A 15,984-nucleotide genomic window follows, 5' to 3' on the forward strand; every position below is an offset into this window, starting at 1 on the left:
CAGATCACAGAGGGGGGAAGTTGGCAGTAATGCTAATGCCAAGAAGCAGCAAGCCAGCAAGGCTGTCTCTGCATATACTTAACTCTCTGCCTGTGCCTATGTGTGTTTGTGTGTCTGACTTCACATGTATCCAGCTGTGCGTATCTATAACTGTGTCATCGAGTGTATATCGGTTTGTGTATGCATTTTACTGGTTTGCACTGAGATTGTTGCTGCTGTCCAACTCATATTGTCCTCTTTAATGCTCTCCATTTTACCCAGTCAGTTTTTCTTTTCTGTTTCTTTCTCTCCTTTGAAGTGTGTGAGTGTAAATCACACAAATGGGAAATGGAGCAACTACTATAGAATAGTAATAAATAGAAAAACAACAATAAAAACCAAAAAAAAAGTAGAGAGAATAATATGCCAATGAAAAAGTTTGTAATGTGGCCGAATCACAAAATGGACAGAAGTGCTGAAATTAAGGAGCAATAAGTCTCTTTGAATCTGAAGCTACACAGTCCTCTGGCTAACCTATGTGGAGGGTGACAAACGTTGTGATGACATCTTTCTCTCTACAAGTAAATTTATGAGGTCTAGTCACATCCCCAGGAGTGAGCCTATTGCAGTCAGCCGCTCTCAGGCTATTTCTCTAGACGCATAAAACATCAGCAACGTGATGCCACTGAAGTTGAAAGACTACAGGAAAGATAGCTGACTCTGGCTCTTTGTGTAGAGTTCCTGTTCAAGTCCACTTTGCCCTCCAACAGGTTATACAGACTAGTTTTCTCCCAACATCTCCACCATCTCAACCCCGGTGTATGGGAGCGTAGCTCTGGCCTTCCTGAAGTATACCACAAGTCTCTGTTTTGCTAATGTTGACCTGCAGGTGGTTAACACAAACAAACAAAACTATTTTGTCACTTGTGCTCTCATCAATAGCATCACAATAGTTGCAGTTATAATAGTTTTTTTTTTTTTTTTTGGTAAGAAGACATTGACTGAGTGAAACCAGGCCGGATGAGAGTGCACTTGTGGGTGGAATTTGGAAATAGGCAGCAGTACAGGTGTGGAATCAACTTATTTAGATACCGTGCAGCTACTATTCATTATTGTCATTTCAACTTTTATTCCAACACAGAATTAGATTTTTTTGGTAACAATTCACTGCAAGAGATTATCTTTCAACCCTTCATAATGCTATCATAGCAATATTTTTAATACTTGTAGTGTGTAAATGTAATTTTGGGTCAGTATTGACAAGAAATTAGATATATATAGTAACTGAATTAATTTTAAAACCAATGCTGTTTTTGTAGTTTTTTTTTTGTGGCAATGAAAAATGTTGAAACAACATTGAACATTGATATCAACGTTAAACTCTGAATCTGATTGTTATGAAGTAAACAACTGAACAGTTATATATAAAAATCAACATTTCCTCTGGTCACCACAGTCTATAATGGTGACAATCTTTCTAAATTAACGCAAAAGTCGTGTGATTTGTTGCTACTTAGTGGTTAAATTAACATATTCAGTTGTACTTGTTCTGATACAAGCTAATTTGAGCTAGTAATATCCTGGCATGTTTTTCATTTAAGCTTTTGTTTCGCCAGCAGAAATTTGTAACTTTTTTCGGCAAAGGCTACAACGAGCCTACTGTAATCTGATTGGCTGAAATGCAAAATACAAAAGAAATAAAAAATTGTGTTGGACATACACAAGTATTCTATTATGAGCAGTGTGACAATGGACTGGAGTCAGGCAGGTAGAACCATTAAAAATAGGCTAAGTGACATACAATCAGAACTTTTTACATTGTACTGTAATTAAGACATTCACTTTTCTGAGTCGCAGGGTTGCTGGAGCCAATCCCAGCTGGGTGAGGTTGGGGTACACCCTGGACAGGGTCACCAGTCCATCACAGGGCCAACACACAGAGACCAACAACCACTCACACACTACACTAGACCTACAGACAAATTAGAGTCACCAGTTAACCCAAACATGATGTCTTTGGATGGTGGGAGGAAATGCGCGCAGGCACGAGGAGAACATGCAAACTTGGCACAGAAAGGCCCAAGGCTGAACCCGTGACCTTCTTGTTGTGGGGCAACGGCGCTAACCACTAGGCCACTGTGCTGCCTGTAATTAAGACATTTAAGATAAAACAAAATCATCAAGTGTCGTTGACTAAACTCTGTGGGTTGACTTTGTTGAAAAATGTTTACTAAGGCAGTTTCTTTTGATTTTACATTTGTAACAGCAAAAAACTGAAGTGCTGATAAAATTGTCTCTGTTTCTTCTTCCTTTCCAGGTTGTGTCTACATTGACAGGCCTGTTGAGGGATAATCTGATGAATACTAAAGTAAAGCAATTCTTGCTGCCGCCACTTGGAGAGTTCCTCTACCTAATCGCATCTCAGGTACATCCTAATGCCGCTGCCAAAAAGAATATTCTTTTTCCCTTATCTTTTGAAAGGTTACTTTTTAATATTTTTCTTTCATGAGACAGGCCAAACAGAGGGTGGGCTGTGGTATTTGATAAAGGTTTCTGATGATGTCTTGAGTTTTTGGGTATACATCTTTGTGCACTGGCCTGTGTGAAAGAACTGATATGAAAGAGCCAGGAAAATAGATGTCAAGACAAAAAACCCACTAATGCCATGACGGAGACGCTTTACAGCCACCCTTTTTAAATAATGAATACACTGATCAGGCATAACATTCTGACCACTGACAGGTGAAGTGAATAACACTGATCACGGGTGGGATCAGTGGGTGGGATATTTTAAAATATTTTCACCCTCAAAGTGTTATATGAAGGAAAAATGGGCAAGCATAAAGATTTCAGTGAGTTTTCAAGGGCCAAATTTTCATGGCAACACGAGAAGTCTCTAAAACTGCAGCTCTTGTAGGGTCTTCCTCGTCTTTGGACATTACATCCATAAAAACCTAGTTTGGGCATATCTGAGGCAAGCCTTTAACATATGAAACATAAAGCCCTCTGAGCTGTTCATTATCAACCAATCAACATGAATGACTAAAATTGTGATACGATAGACTGGACATGCTGCAGTGTGTCTGTTTTCAATTTAATCTGTTTGCTCTCTGTGATTGTCAGGTCGACATACTAGATCATATGCTATTAATGACATAATCAGTCAGCCAATTGATTGGGTTATATGCGAGAAGGACAATTAATCCACTTGAGTGAATTCCACTTGTTGCTTAGTCATCTTTCACAGGGAAAGGTCTCTTTTCTTTCGGTAATGCCTGCTTACTTTTGAAGTAATTAGTCAACATGGATGGTGCTCAAAGCAGGAAGAAGCTATAGACCTTTCTTTATTATCTCATTGAAAAAGACCAAGCTTGAAGGAAAAAAAAAAGTGTGTGATTAAGTGTAAGCTATTTATTTGCTATTTATTTGCACGACTGATGGATAACCTTCAAAGATCACCCTGGCTGATTACACTTATCACTCTGCTGAAGGTACAAAAAAATCCCCCCACCCCTTAAATATTTCAGATCAAATGGGAGAAGGGTTTTTGAGTGGTGTGTTCTTAATTTGAGTAAATCTTAAATTTACTGAATAAGGTGCAAGGATTAACAAAGTAAATGAGGGTTTTTTTGTTGAGTAATAGAGAAGTCATGCCAGTAAAGTCATCTACTTTACTCCTCTGTTCTTCTGCAGTGCCAGTCAATGACAATGATTACCAATAGCCTCTTGTGCTGTCTTTATCCTCAAGGTTAGATATAACCTGCAGCCATGCACAGTTGCAATGGAACAGAGCAATGTTTCATAAAAATATAAAAATTTTGGTTGAAACTTTGTGGAATGTAATGATAGTGCAGGTAAGATTGGATATGTACATGTAGATATGTTCTAGTGCTTGTTTCCTCCGGATACTCTGGTTTCCTTCCTCTGACCAAAGACAACATGTCTAGGTGAACTCTAAATTGTCTGTAGGTGTGAGTGTGAGTGGTTGTAGGCTGGTGACCTGTCCAGGGTGTGCCCCGCCCTCACCCAGTGTGAGCTGGGATTGGCTCCAGCACCCCTTGCAACCTGGAAACAGATAAGCGGTAGAATATGAATGAGTGAATAAATTAATATTTGAATGCACCAACAAGAAAAATTTAAGAAAACATTCGTATAATCCTTACAAAACCTGTTTTTCCAAGTAAAATCACAATTTCAAAGAAAAAAAACAAGATTCAGCTATAGTTAATAGTTGCATGCTGCTGCACAAACACTGGAACCAAGTAATCAAGATGTCACAGCTCCTCATGCTCCCATGTCCCCTCCTTAGCTTGGCCCTTTCTTGCTCTTTTCCTCACTTTTCTCTACTTGCATCTGTTCCACGCCATCTCTCTGCCTCTTGCTCATTCCCACTCCTCCATTGCCCCCACCCCCCACCCATACCCCCTCCTCTCACCCTTTCTGTCTTTTCTATGCCTCTCTATCAGGAAGAGAAGAGAGGCTCCCCAGAGGGACTGTGGTTCATTCCCGCTGCCGCCTACACTGGCTTAATGAGGAGCCTGCGGGAAGGGGTGAGTGTCTCTGTATGTGTCTGCGTGTGTCTGTTTTTGTGTCTCTGCCGGTGTAGCTGTGACTAAGTTTCTCTCTCTCTGTGTACCTTCAAGTATGTGTGTATGCACAAGTGTGTGGCAGGGGATCCCTGTGAACAGTAATGATGAGGCAGCTGTGGGAGCCTAAAGCGTTGTTTGCCAGCTGCAAGTCAAGGGCATGCAGAGCAGTCACACACACACACGCATGCGCGCGCACACACACACTCTTACCTGCATCAAACACAACCCTTTACTGCTCAGCAGCCTGACCTCAGCAGCAATTAGGACCCTCCAGAAACACACATACAGCAGTTGAAGCAGAAGCACAAACAAAAATGTATGAAGCCTTTTTTTTTTTTCCAGGCTTTCTATTTCAATTTCTATTCTCCTGTCTCATTCTTTTTATATTTAATTATATTTCCCATCTTAATTAATCTGTAACAAAAAGTAAAGCTGTGTACTTAAATGTGTAAATAAATAAATGGTTAATGGAATAATGTTGCCATCATGCTACTGATGAGACACTGAGATTGAAACTGATCTTAATTTATTTTGGTCAATGCATTCCTATCCCCATCAATAGGTGCTTCAATATGGACTCAGAATGATACCTTGGCCAATTAGGATGAATAGAGATATTTGAATTATATCTCTGTATTTTATTGAGGTGGGCCAATTGTTCAGTTGTAGGCCAAAGCCACAATTTAAATCTCACAAACACTACTGTAATCATGTGAATAAATAGGATTAGATATTATGTCCTATATTGATGAAAATAGGGTGTTCTTACAGTATTTTCCATAGCAATAAAAGACTAAATAAAATATAGTCCAATTAGAGATTTCTTTTCACCTGCTTAACTAAACACACAAAAATTACAGAATCTTCAAATAATTTCACAATTTTAACAACATCAGGTCTTTTTGAGCAGCGTGAATTGGTACTGTCCCTTCTCCATGTTGCAGGAGAACTAATGAACAATTGTGGCCGCGTTTGTGCATTGACGCAGAATGAGAGTAGGTGTTGGGTTGTGTACAGAGTGACAGAAAGGCGACACACAAACACTGATGTGACTGAGGAAACGGGTTATGTAATTCAATTGTAATTGAAATTAATGTTTTTTCACATCATGTGCCATGTTTGAAAATACCTGGTTTTCTACAGAATTGGACTTAACAGCCAATTAAACTGATTAAAAGCCCAATTGAGAAAAATTATTCTAATCCTCAACTGATGGATTGCCACAATAATATCATCCTACAAGATCACTTCATAAGCTTATATTCCTTAATTTCACATGATATTTTCCTTGTAGTGTTGTGTCAAGGTGTGCTTTGGCACACTTAGGTTGTGCATATCGTTTCTTTTTTGAAATTAGCAGCATAGTCTGTGTTGTCCTGCCATGGAGACCATATAGCATATGCAACATGACTTGGATATGATAAGATCATAAAGAACGATGTTCATCAGCTCTGGTCCTCACTTCAAGCGTTGAGCTTTTACTTGGAGTTTTTTTTGTTGTTGTTAAGTTATTTATCATTCATTGCTCTTTGGGTTCATCTTAGGTAGATAAAGGTTCTTGAAGATCGTGAAGAGAATAGCAACAGAACTAACTAATCTCCATCTATAGACAGTTTATCTGTTTGCTGATGAATATCTAACACTTTGAGGTCACTGTGTAACCTTTTCAGCCATATGGAGATCAACATTTCTAGATCTCTGAGAGATCTCTCTTTTATGAGGCATGTTTCACATCAGAAGATGTTTCCTGTGCCAAGCAGTGTTTTCTGTAAATCCAAATAACTATAATCGATGCACACAAAATTTGTTTCACTAATCCAATAATTTTTGCGTTCTATGTGTTAGCATTGAATGTATTGTATTTTAGTTGAACATCACACTCGATCACTCATTCATGTTCAACCACTTCTGCTTCCGGGTTGTGCGGAGCGCTGGAGCCAATCCCCGATCACATTGGGCGAGGGTGGGGTACCTCCTGGACCGGTCACCAGTCCATCACAGAGCCAACATACAGAGACAGACAGAGACCTACCACTCACACTCAGAACATTTAGAATTAACTTAAACATGGATGTCTTTGGATGTCTTTGGAATTGGTACATTGGAATATGGAATTATAGTATAGTATATAGTATAGTATGGAATTATATTACAACCAAGTGCTTCCATATCACGTCATAATATATAGTGATCTTTGTAGTGTTCTTACAAGGTGAGCCAATGCTGCTGAGTATTTTAGTGGGTTATAAGACTGATAAATACAGTGGACAGTTGGGGAAGGGGAAGGATGGGCGTTGTTTTGTCTCTTGGAGGTAGAAGGGGTCTTACTGGGGTGGCCCACTATAGCAGAATGAATATAGATGAAACTCTGCTCTGCACAGTTGTCAGCTAGTACCTACTGTTGCTTCATTACCACTGGGAGTGCAGTGGGGGGCAGATGAACAGAGGAGGGTGCATATGACAGGAGCAGGGTGTGGGGTTGAGGGGAGGAGAGAGGAGGTTGACTTATTTATCATTATTGAGCTGTGAGAGTACGCTGATGGAAACACACACACATTCATACTCACAGCCTTAGGGACCAGACACTCATCCTAAGACCCAAGCTGCCTCTCTCTTACCATTTTTTTCTCACCTTCCTCTCCCCTCCCTCTCAACCCTTTCTCTGTGTTATTGGCTTTTTTTCGTGTGGATGCACAAGTATATTTAGCATTATTATTACAGAGCTGCCTAATAGTCTGACTGTGTCTCATGGGAAGTACATTTCTTGCACTAACAAGGCGGTCACAATATACCATAGCATACTATACTTTCATAGGGAGTCATATAGCTGTACTGTTGAGATTTAATGATATCATTCTTAATTCACAATGGCCATGTATCTGTTCATTGTTTCAAGAATGCAGATTAATTGCACATCAGTATCAGAACACTGTTATATGATTTTATTTATCAGTGCAATTTGTTACATTGCAATGTAATCACTGCTATCATTAGATTGTTTTTCAGAGAAAAGGAAATTCAGTGTAAATTTAAGCTTTGGTGAAATGAGCAAATGACAAACAATCCACTTTTAACCCTGCTCCACCAGAGGTTGACATGCTACATAAAACAATATCGGACAGGAGTTACTGGCACATGTTTCTCCAAATCACTATATTACTGTAATTTGCTGTCTGATGAGTAAACCGCGACCAGACAGGGCATTGTGTGACTTGCTAGTTCTAGCATGTTTTCTGTCAGCTGCATGTTAGTGTTTAGCTCCCTACCTGCATTGATGTATTGACAACTGGGAACTCAAGCATCAGACACAAACAACTGTGAACCAGAAAATGTAATATCTGGGCAAACTGCAGAAAACTAAATTTGATTATGGAATTTGTGTACAATATACGTGGTTGTCTTCAGTGGATGAAGAAACAGTTACTACTGCCTCCCCCTCCTTCCAAATACAAGCTCACGCCCTTGTGTTGTGTGAAGACTGACACATCGATTTAGTTTACTGCAGAAATTTGTATAATTGCTCAATGTGTGATTGCCAGTAATATGAACAGTAAGAGCCTGCAGAAATGCTAAGGATATGCCTAATTTAGATGAGTTTTGAAAAAGCACTTTCAGTTTTACCACTTTCAGTTACCATCATGGTCACAATAGTTTGTAATATCTAATTTGAAGAATCCCAGTCAAAATTTTGATCATGTTATGTTTAATAAATATTGGCTGACAAATAAACCTCGATGAACCAACTGTTCATCTGGCTCAAATAAACATAACGTGTATGTTTATCAATTTTCACCCCTTTCATCGCAGTAAAATCTTTCAAAGCACAGACACAGAACTGTCACCTGTCCATCACGGTGCTCTTAAACCAGAAACGCTGCTGCTCCTCTGTGCTGGGGTATGACAGGGATCTTGAGCTTCAAATAAGTTGTTAAAACACATAATGACAGCTCACAGTGTTTGGAAAGAGTGACTCCGATTCTTTTACAGAAGATGAGTAGAACAATTTGATTACTGGTCCGAGCAGTTGTCAACCTGGGCAGGTAGTGGAAAAGGGGTCAATCATCTTTTATTAGCAGATTTACCTGCAGAAAAAAGAAAAATTATATCAACTACGTTTGGTGGGAGAACAGAAGTATAGAGGAACTTGTTCCAATTTAGGGTGCGCTTTTCTTATGGTCTGTCACAAAAGGAAGCATGAAAACATATAAGAATACTGTTTAGTAAAGCTTTAGATATAATAGTTCAACTACTAACTAACTACAACTACGTCTTTGAAGATCAATCAAAGGTGGAATGAGGTCATTCAAGATTCAGAAATGTTTGTCTCTTGGGTTTAATTTGACCTTGATTTGAAAGTTAAATATTCATTAGCCCCACGCGATGCCAGAAGCTTGCTGTGGTCTGTAAGCCTGTTCAATAAACTGTCCTCTTCTGAAGTCAGAATGTGTACAAAGGAAAAGTTCGACAATCCAAGCTTTGGTTGTTTTTGTCTAATTTGATATATCACCAGTTGCATTCTTATTAGTATTTTTGCATGAGCACAGCATCAAATAATTAGTACTGCATCTTTAGTGTGGTGTGGTTTGGACAAGGAGATTGCCTGCCAATGGCCTAAATGTAAATATGGTGCCACACACTCTTTATCGAGTGACAGCATTGAGATGCAGTGCCAAGACCTTGTCTAATGTGCTCCAGGCAGTTTGGTTTTGATGAGTTTCTGACCCGCAGGATCACCCCAGCCCCCTCCGCTGCTTTTGAGAATTTTCCTGATTTGCAAGTAAAGCACTGGAGAAAGAAGCAGAGCTTGTCGGACTAGAAAAACGGTCAACTGGGGAGGGGGGGGGCATAAAGCCAAAGAGAGCATGGTGGTGGAGGTAGTGACAGAGTGAAAGAGACAGTATCATCAGTGTAGTGCTAGAGGGGGAGTGATGGCTGGGAGTCAGAGAGAAAGAGAGAGAGTTGTACTTGGAGAGGGGGATTGGATGGCATGGAGTGAAAGACAGGTTTCCAGGCCAGACTTGAGCTGCAGGAAATTATTTATGAGCATGAACAAGATGATGCCTGTGAAGAAAAATCTGTGTGCTTGGGCGCATGTGTGTATGTGTGTGTGTCTTTGTGTATACTGCAGAAATTGGGTGTGAACAGTACTACAGATAGAAGCCAAGGGGCAGAATGCAGAAATCCCTGTACATCCACACACACAAACATACATACATGTGCACACACACACACACACCCCATACACACTTATGCACAGCAGTGGTGAGCCTATTAATGATTTATCAGTGTCTTCCACAAAGGAAAGGAGAACAGAGGGGCACTTTCTAAGACAGTCATAGGTCCTGCCCTTTAGTCTCTAATATAGGATGGGATATGACCACTCTGTACAAGTGAGCCTGTGACTACATTCACATGTAGTGTGGCTGCGAGCTATTGTGTAAGATAGTAATGCGCTTGTATTGACTAGCTTATTTAACAAAAAGAAGAGCCCCATTATCCTTTACACACATATAGGGGACAGCTGATGGAATAATGTATAGTGTATAAAGATGTAAAGATAATGACCAATAACATTACACATTCATGTACAATACATGCTTGTACTCCTGCCTTTCAGATTGATTTTTGCTTATCATTTTGTGTCTTCTTAGGTAATTGGCCAGTCTCTGTTTGCCTACCTATAGCCCATTTTTTTTATGTTTGTATCTCTCTCTTGTCTGTTAGTTTGCCTATTAGTTTAGAAATGTTTTGTCTGTCTTCTTCCCCCTTGAACTTGTTGCTCTTTTCTACCACTTTGTCCCTTTCTCTTCCTCCTTCCTCACACCTCACTGTCTGCTGGCTTGTAAATCAGACAGTCTGTCTCTTTGACTGTGATTATTAAAGGTGTTAGATGTGCTATGAGCAGTTGATAGATGGTGTCTATTTCTGCCATAAGGGCTCATTCAAAACCAGGTGCACTGGCTTTTAAAGCACTTTAATTACAGAGGAAAACCACATCAGACATGTGAACACACACACACAATTGCGCACACAAAGGAACACAGACAAATCCTGAATCGTTTCATGTGATGTGTATCTCTTTCTACTTGAGACTCAGCAGTCAGGTGCAAACATGTTGGGATATAAAACTAATCTACTGATCATGACTTGAAGACAGATTTTTATTGTTAAATATCTGCCTAAACTTCAACTCTTTTCATCTCAGAAACAATTTTCTAACGTTTTTAGCAAGAGGTTCAAAGTTGTGCAAGTCCTGTCTATATGCCCTGAGATGTAGAATAAGGGAGGTTTTTTAATTTATCACTTGCCAATAAACCACTAATTTCTGTTGGAACCTGACGAAAAAGGTGGAAATATTGTGTAAACGGACACAGCAGTAAGAGAAAATAAAAGCATGTTGTTTTTTTTAGCAGTTGCCAAATTGACATGTTCAAGATAATTTGATTAAATCACCTGATTAGATTGTATTATTATGATTAAGTAATTATTAATATGAATGGTTGTAAATTATACTTAGTACCTACTCAGAAATTAATGCCGGACATTGGAAGCCAAACATTGGATCAGACTAGATCTGTCATTGAATTAGATCTGCCAGTTACATCTCTTTAAAGCCGAACTCCATACTCAAAATTCACAGAAATTCAGTCTCTTACTGATCATAAAAAATGTATAGCCATCGTGCAGAAGGAGATGCAGAGTTGTGGCAATGAAATAATGAAAAGATCTGTAGCATTTCATAATCTTTTCGTAGCTACACTTGCTGTTTTGTGAAGTGTAAGGCATGTAATAATTTCCAGTACCATAATTTTATACTTTTATTATATCCCTTTAATTGTCTATTTCTTTTTATTTCTTTCTGTTCATGCAGATTTTTCACATTTGCATAGTAATAACATAAATGTAAGATATATATATATATATATATATATATATATATATATATATATAAAAAATAACTTTTACTATTTACTAAGTCGATGATAGAATAAACTGGATCACTGGATGAAGATATCACATGTGTGTGTGGAGTGGGCACAGGGAGTGCATGCACACACACACACACACACACACGCACACTTACATCTAACTTGTGAACTTATCATGGGAGAACAGAGAGGGATGGTTGTTACTGGTTATTACACACTGTGGTGCCAGAAACTTTGTACAAGTAAGTTAAGGGAGAAACTAATCTTTTTACAGTTTACAGAAATAGAGGGCTCCATCCATTATTTATTTATTTATTTATTTATTTATTGCAGGGTGAATTTAAAATGTATCGCAACATTATTGCATATTTAGCTATGAATGAACATTTTTGTTCCTTTAGCAGCATGTTTATGCTTAGTGCAAACAACATAACCTCCCTTCCTAAATATTCTGTCAGCCAAACGATGCATAGCTGAGTTTCAGCAGCCGCTAAACACACAAGCACTACTAAATCAAGTCATCCTTCATACAATGAGCTCCTAGAGAAAACAATTATGCACAACAATTAACTAAATATAGAATTGTTTTTATATGCTCCACAGTACATCCATGCTGACAGTTAGCCAGCTAGCAATAGCAACATTTGCACACACCAAACATATTCACAATACTGTTAACCGCTCGTCAGCTAACTCCCGACAGGAGAAGTAATTCCGCCTTGGCTTTATCTGCAATTGCAAAAAGGAGATGAAACTGCCAAACAAAAACAAACAGGAAAAAAAATGCAAATTACAAATGTGCTTTCTCGGCTGTGACATGACAAAATGCTACAGGTTATGGAGGCTGTCTCTTCTTTTCATATATTGTGATTGCTTGGTCTGTAGATGTGCATTGTTGCAGCAGACACACTCTTAGGTTTCTGACAACCTGAATTTCGCCACAGGCACAGTGCAATCTGGGACCACTGTTGGACTGATGACAACAGACTCTTCCATGTTTCTCCCATGACTGCTGACTTACTTTCAGCCCAAAACTGTACAGTGTAAAGGGAACTTTAGTCTATTGAAAACTATAAAACTATATAAAACTACATAACTATTTAGTCAACAATCTTGGTATTGTAGAGAGGGAGTGAAGACAATTCTACAGCTCCAATGATTTAAATGTATTGTAAGAACAAAAATTACAGTGGTTGTATACTTTGAGGAGTAATGTAAAATTACATATTTCTCACAATTTACACCCAAACTTCGAAAAGCTTTGTGCATTAGATGACCTTGCAGGAAAAGTATTGCGAAATCTATTGAAAATTGTTACTTTTATTTCTTTAAAGTTGACTTTCTCGAGATGTGAGGTTTAAGTAGGACACTGAGTATAATATAATGAGTGTGTTTCTTCGACAAACTTGTTTCACACACTGGAAGAAATTATAATGAGAATAACTTAGTCTTTCCTCTGCTCCTGAATTTCTCTCTCTGCATCATAATGATGGAGCTTCTTGCATGTGCTGCTTGTTTCTCACCACATGTAAGGATATTCCTCTCATTCTATCTTTCTCTCTTTCTTACAGTCTCCCCTTCTCCTTCTCTCTTTGTGTAGTTCCTGGCAGGGCTACACTCTATTAAATACACAGGCACTGGGTGCTCCCCCGTGGGCTCATTAGTGAGCTGGCCCGCAAAGTCTGGGGAATGCTGGAACAGACCATTCTATTGGTTCCCAGAGGGGTGCCAGAGGATTCATTATGTTGTCGTGCTACGTAGTCCCATGGTATTGAATACACAATGTGATGTCCTGTATTAGATTAATTGCTAGGTATCAGTTGTGTTAAAGTTCCCATGTGGTTGAATATTGTCTAATTTTAGTAAAATGTTAAATAACTGTGGATCACAGCCTAGCCAAAGATGTATTTCAAATGTCAGAATCAAGATTTTCTCCCTTCTAAAATGCTAATTTTGTGATGGACATAAGGGGTTCTGCAGTGGAACATGTACATTATCTTGCTCTTTTATCATAGTGCATATGTTGAGCCAGATGGGCTCGAGGTGATTCTTTTCATGAAACTGATGAACATAGGTTGACACTCAAACTGGCAGATTGTCCAGCAGCAACAATCTGGCCAATTTGAAGTCATGCTTATTAGAGTGGACTCCAAGTTTCATAACAGAAGCATATGAAGTTGTTGTTTGTGGAAACTTTTCAAACTGTTCCTGCCGACATGAGCTACCCATCATGTTTAGACTTCCTGGGGGGAAGGGGCTGTGTAGCTAGCCATATTTTGCCAAGTCTATGACTGCTAACTGTTTGAAACATGCTGAACCAAAACCTGGGTGCCATTGGGGTTCATTTTAGATAACATTAGTTTCAAGTCTAAAACAGTTTAACATTCACTTGTTCAAATGGCAGAGATTTACTTTGACATCAAAAAGATGACAGGTGATTTAATAATTTGATTCTGTCTGTGTTTATGCCTTTCTTTTCATAAATGCCACACATTCCATATATGCATAAATGTATGCATAGCCAAGGAAGCCAGTTGTAAAATTCACAATTAAATAATGTAATAATGGCATTATCTCTCACCTGCACTGTTTTTCAGAATTGCCATAATGGATTGTTACAGTGAAATGAATGTTTGAGCTGTTATTATGAACCTTTACCAGGAAATGTAGTTAACTATGCTTTATGAATAGATTCTATTGTATCTCATATCTAGGGAGAGTAGCATCTAAATGATGTAACACAGTGAAACAACAATAACCTGACAGAGGCAATCACTTCTGTTCTACTTCGTGTCTTTCTCCACAATGACTTTACTGGAAAAACTCATTTCCTCAGCCACAGAGATTTCATTAGCCCGGCCCCATTGTCTGTAGATAAATACAGTATACTTACAAGCATACAGAAAAACACTTTCACACCAACTCATAGACATAGACTAATTCACACAACCCAACTGTACTCTTCATGTTCTATCTTAGGTGATGAGGAGAGCTAATCTAAATGTGATTATGATTGTGTAATTTCTTTATTCAGCTGTGCCTTTTTATATATATTTTTTACTGAGTTTTTTTGGTTTTTGACTTTAACTTAATCAACTAGAGGATTACAGCATATACATGAAAAACATTGAGACGGAAAATACTACAATGTTCTCTGGTGTTAGGATGCTTGTGCACATTTTTACAACATGAAAGCTTATCTTCAATCATTTTAGTACAAATAAAAGGCACACCCCCACACATATTAAATATTTGCACTGGTCCAGTGGCTGTACCCAAGGGGCTTTTCTACAAGTATTGTACTACAACAGTAAATTATTTCTGTTCTGTTTCCTATGGTAAGGAGTGTTATTAAATGTATTTGAAGGAATACGCTTTGACTACACTCTTGTTATTTTATTTTGTATTTTTTTAGTGGTGCAGTAAGCAGTATTTTTTCACTAAATGGACTCTAACATTGTAATAGCTATTTGCATGGTTAATTCTGTATTGCACAACAGTAACAATGGGGTCCTTTTTAGTTTGGTTTTCTAGCTGTTGTACCATAGTGAATATAAATGTTTTAGCGTGTTTTTCCACTTAAAGGACTCTGACATGAAGCATTTGTATTACAACACAGAATTAATCATGCAAATGGATATCATGATATTAGAGATTTCACTCGCTTTATATTGGAAAGTGGCAAAGGGGTCTTTTTAGGATGGTTTTGTAGTCATTCTACCATAGTCAATATAAACAATTGAAGCTGTTTGCCTCTTACAGGATGATCCCATAGTTCATCACATGGTTGCAAAAATTATAGAGAACATCTCTACCACTGTTTCTGGATCCTCCCACCAGCTGCTTTCAACAAACATAGGCTCCGCCCTGTGGTACCTTTTCACTCACTCCACTGTGGAGGCTGTCAGAGTCACTGCAATCTCTGTAAGTTCACACATGAAAACACACTGTGTAGGTACAACAAACTAAAATGAAGATCAGACACACATATAGGTAGTAAAGATACTTTCACAAATTGGAAAAAAAATGTTTTTGATCTTCAAGCAATACATGTTTCATGGAGACTAATGGAAAGTCAAGCTAAAAGCTGGCAAATCCTGCTTGTATTTTGTGATTGCTGATGATAAATGATATATTATATAATAATATATTTACATCTATTTACTTAACTCAGATCATGAAAAAGAATGGCTTCCTAAAGCTAAATTACAACAAAAAGCTTTTTGCAAATCTGTCAACTTTGTTTTACATTGACATTTATTATCTGTGTTCTTCTGAAGAATTTAATGTCCCAAATCCCCAATTACCTCATCATCTAACATCATAATTTTAGTGTTAATTGTATTCTATTGTAGGTTATTGATCGCCTCATGTTAATGCATGGTTTGCGAGACAGTAATAGCTTAATATCAGCAACACAGAATACAATGTGACATCACGAAGGACTCATGATCCATGGATGACATACATTACCTGTGTGTTTATTG

General features: G+C 38.3%; 1 protein-coding gene across 4 annotated transcripts in view; it reads left to right on the forward strand.

Moving 5' to 3' along the window:
• ulk4 (unc-51 like kinase 4) overlaps window positions 1-15,984 on the forward strand; it is a 68,433-nt gene that overhangs the window by 12,147 nt on the left and 40,302 nt on the right. For 3 of the 4 annotated variants that reach the window (XM_029504402.1, XM_029504401.1, XM_029504404.1), the window contains exons 18-20: window positions 2,297-2,404; window positions 4,446-4,529; window positions 15,260-15,421. In XM_029504402.1, coding sequence (XP_029360262.1) covers window positions 2,297-2,404; window positions 4,446-4,529; window positions 15,260-15,421 — 354 coding nt within the window. The remainder of the gene's footprint in view (window positions 1-2,296; window positions 2,405-4,445; window positions 4,530-15,259; window positions 15,422-15,984) is intronic. The other variant, XM_029504403.1, reaches the window with a different exon arrangement.

The sequence above is a fragment of the Echeneis naucrates genome, chromosome 6 (genome assembly GCF_900963305.1).
Source record: "Echeneis naucrates chromosome 6, fEcheNa1.1, whole genome shotgun sequence".
Lineage (NCBI taxonomy): Eukaryota > Metazoa > Chordata > Actinopteri > Carangiformes > Echeneidae > Echeneis > Echeneis naucrates.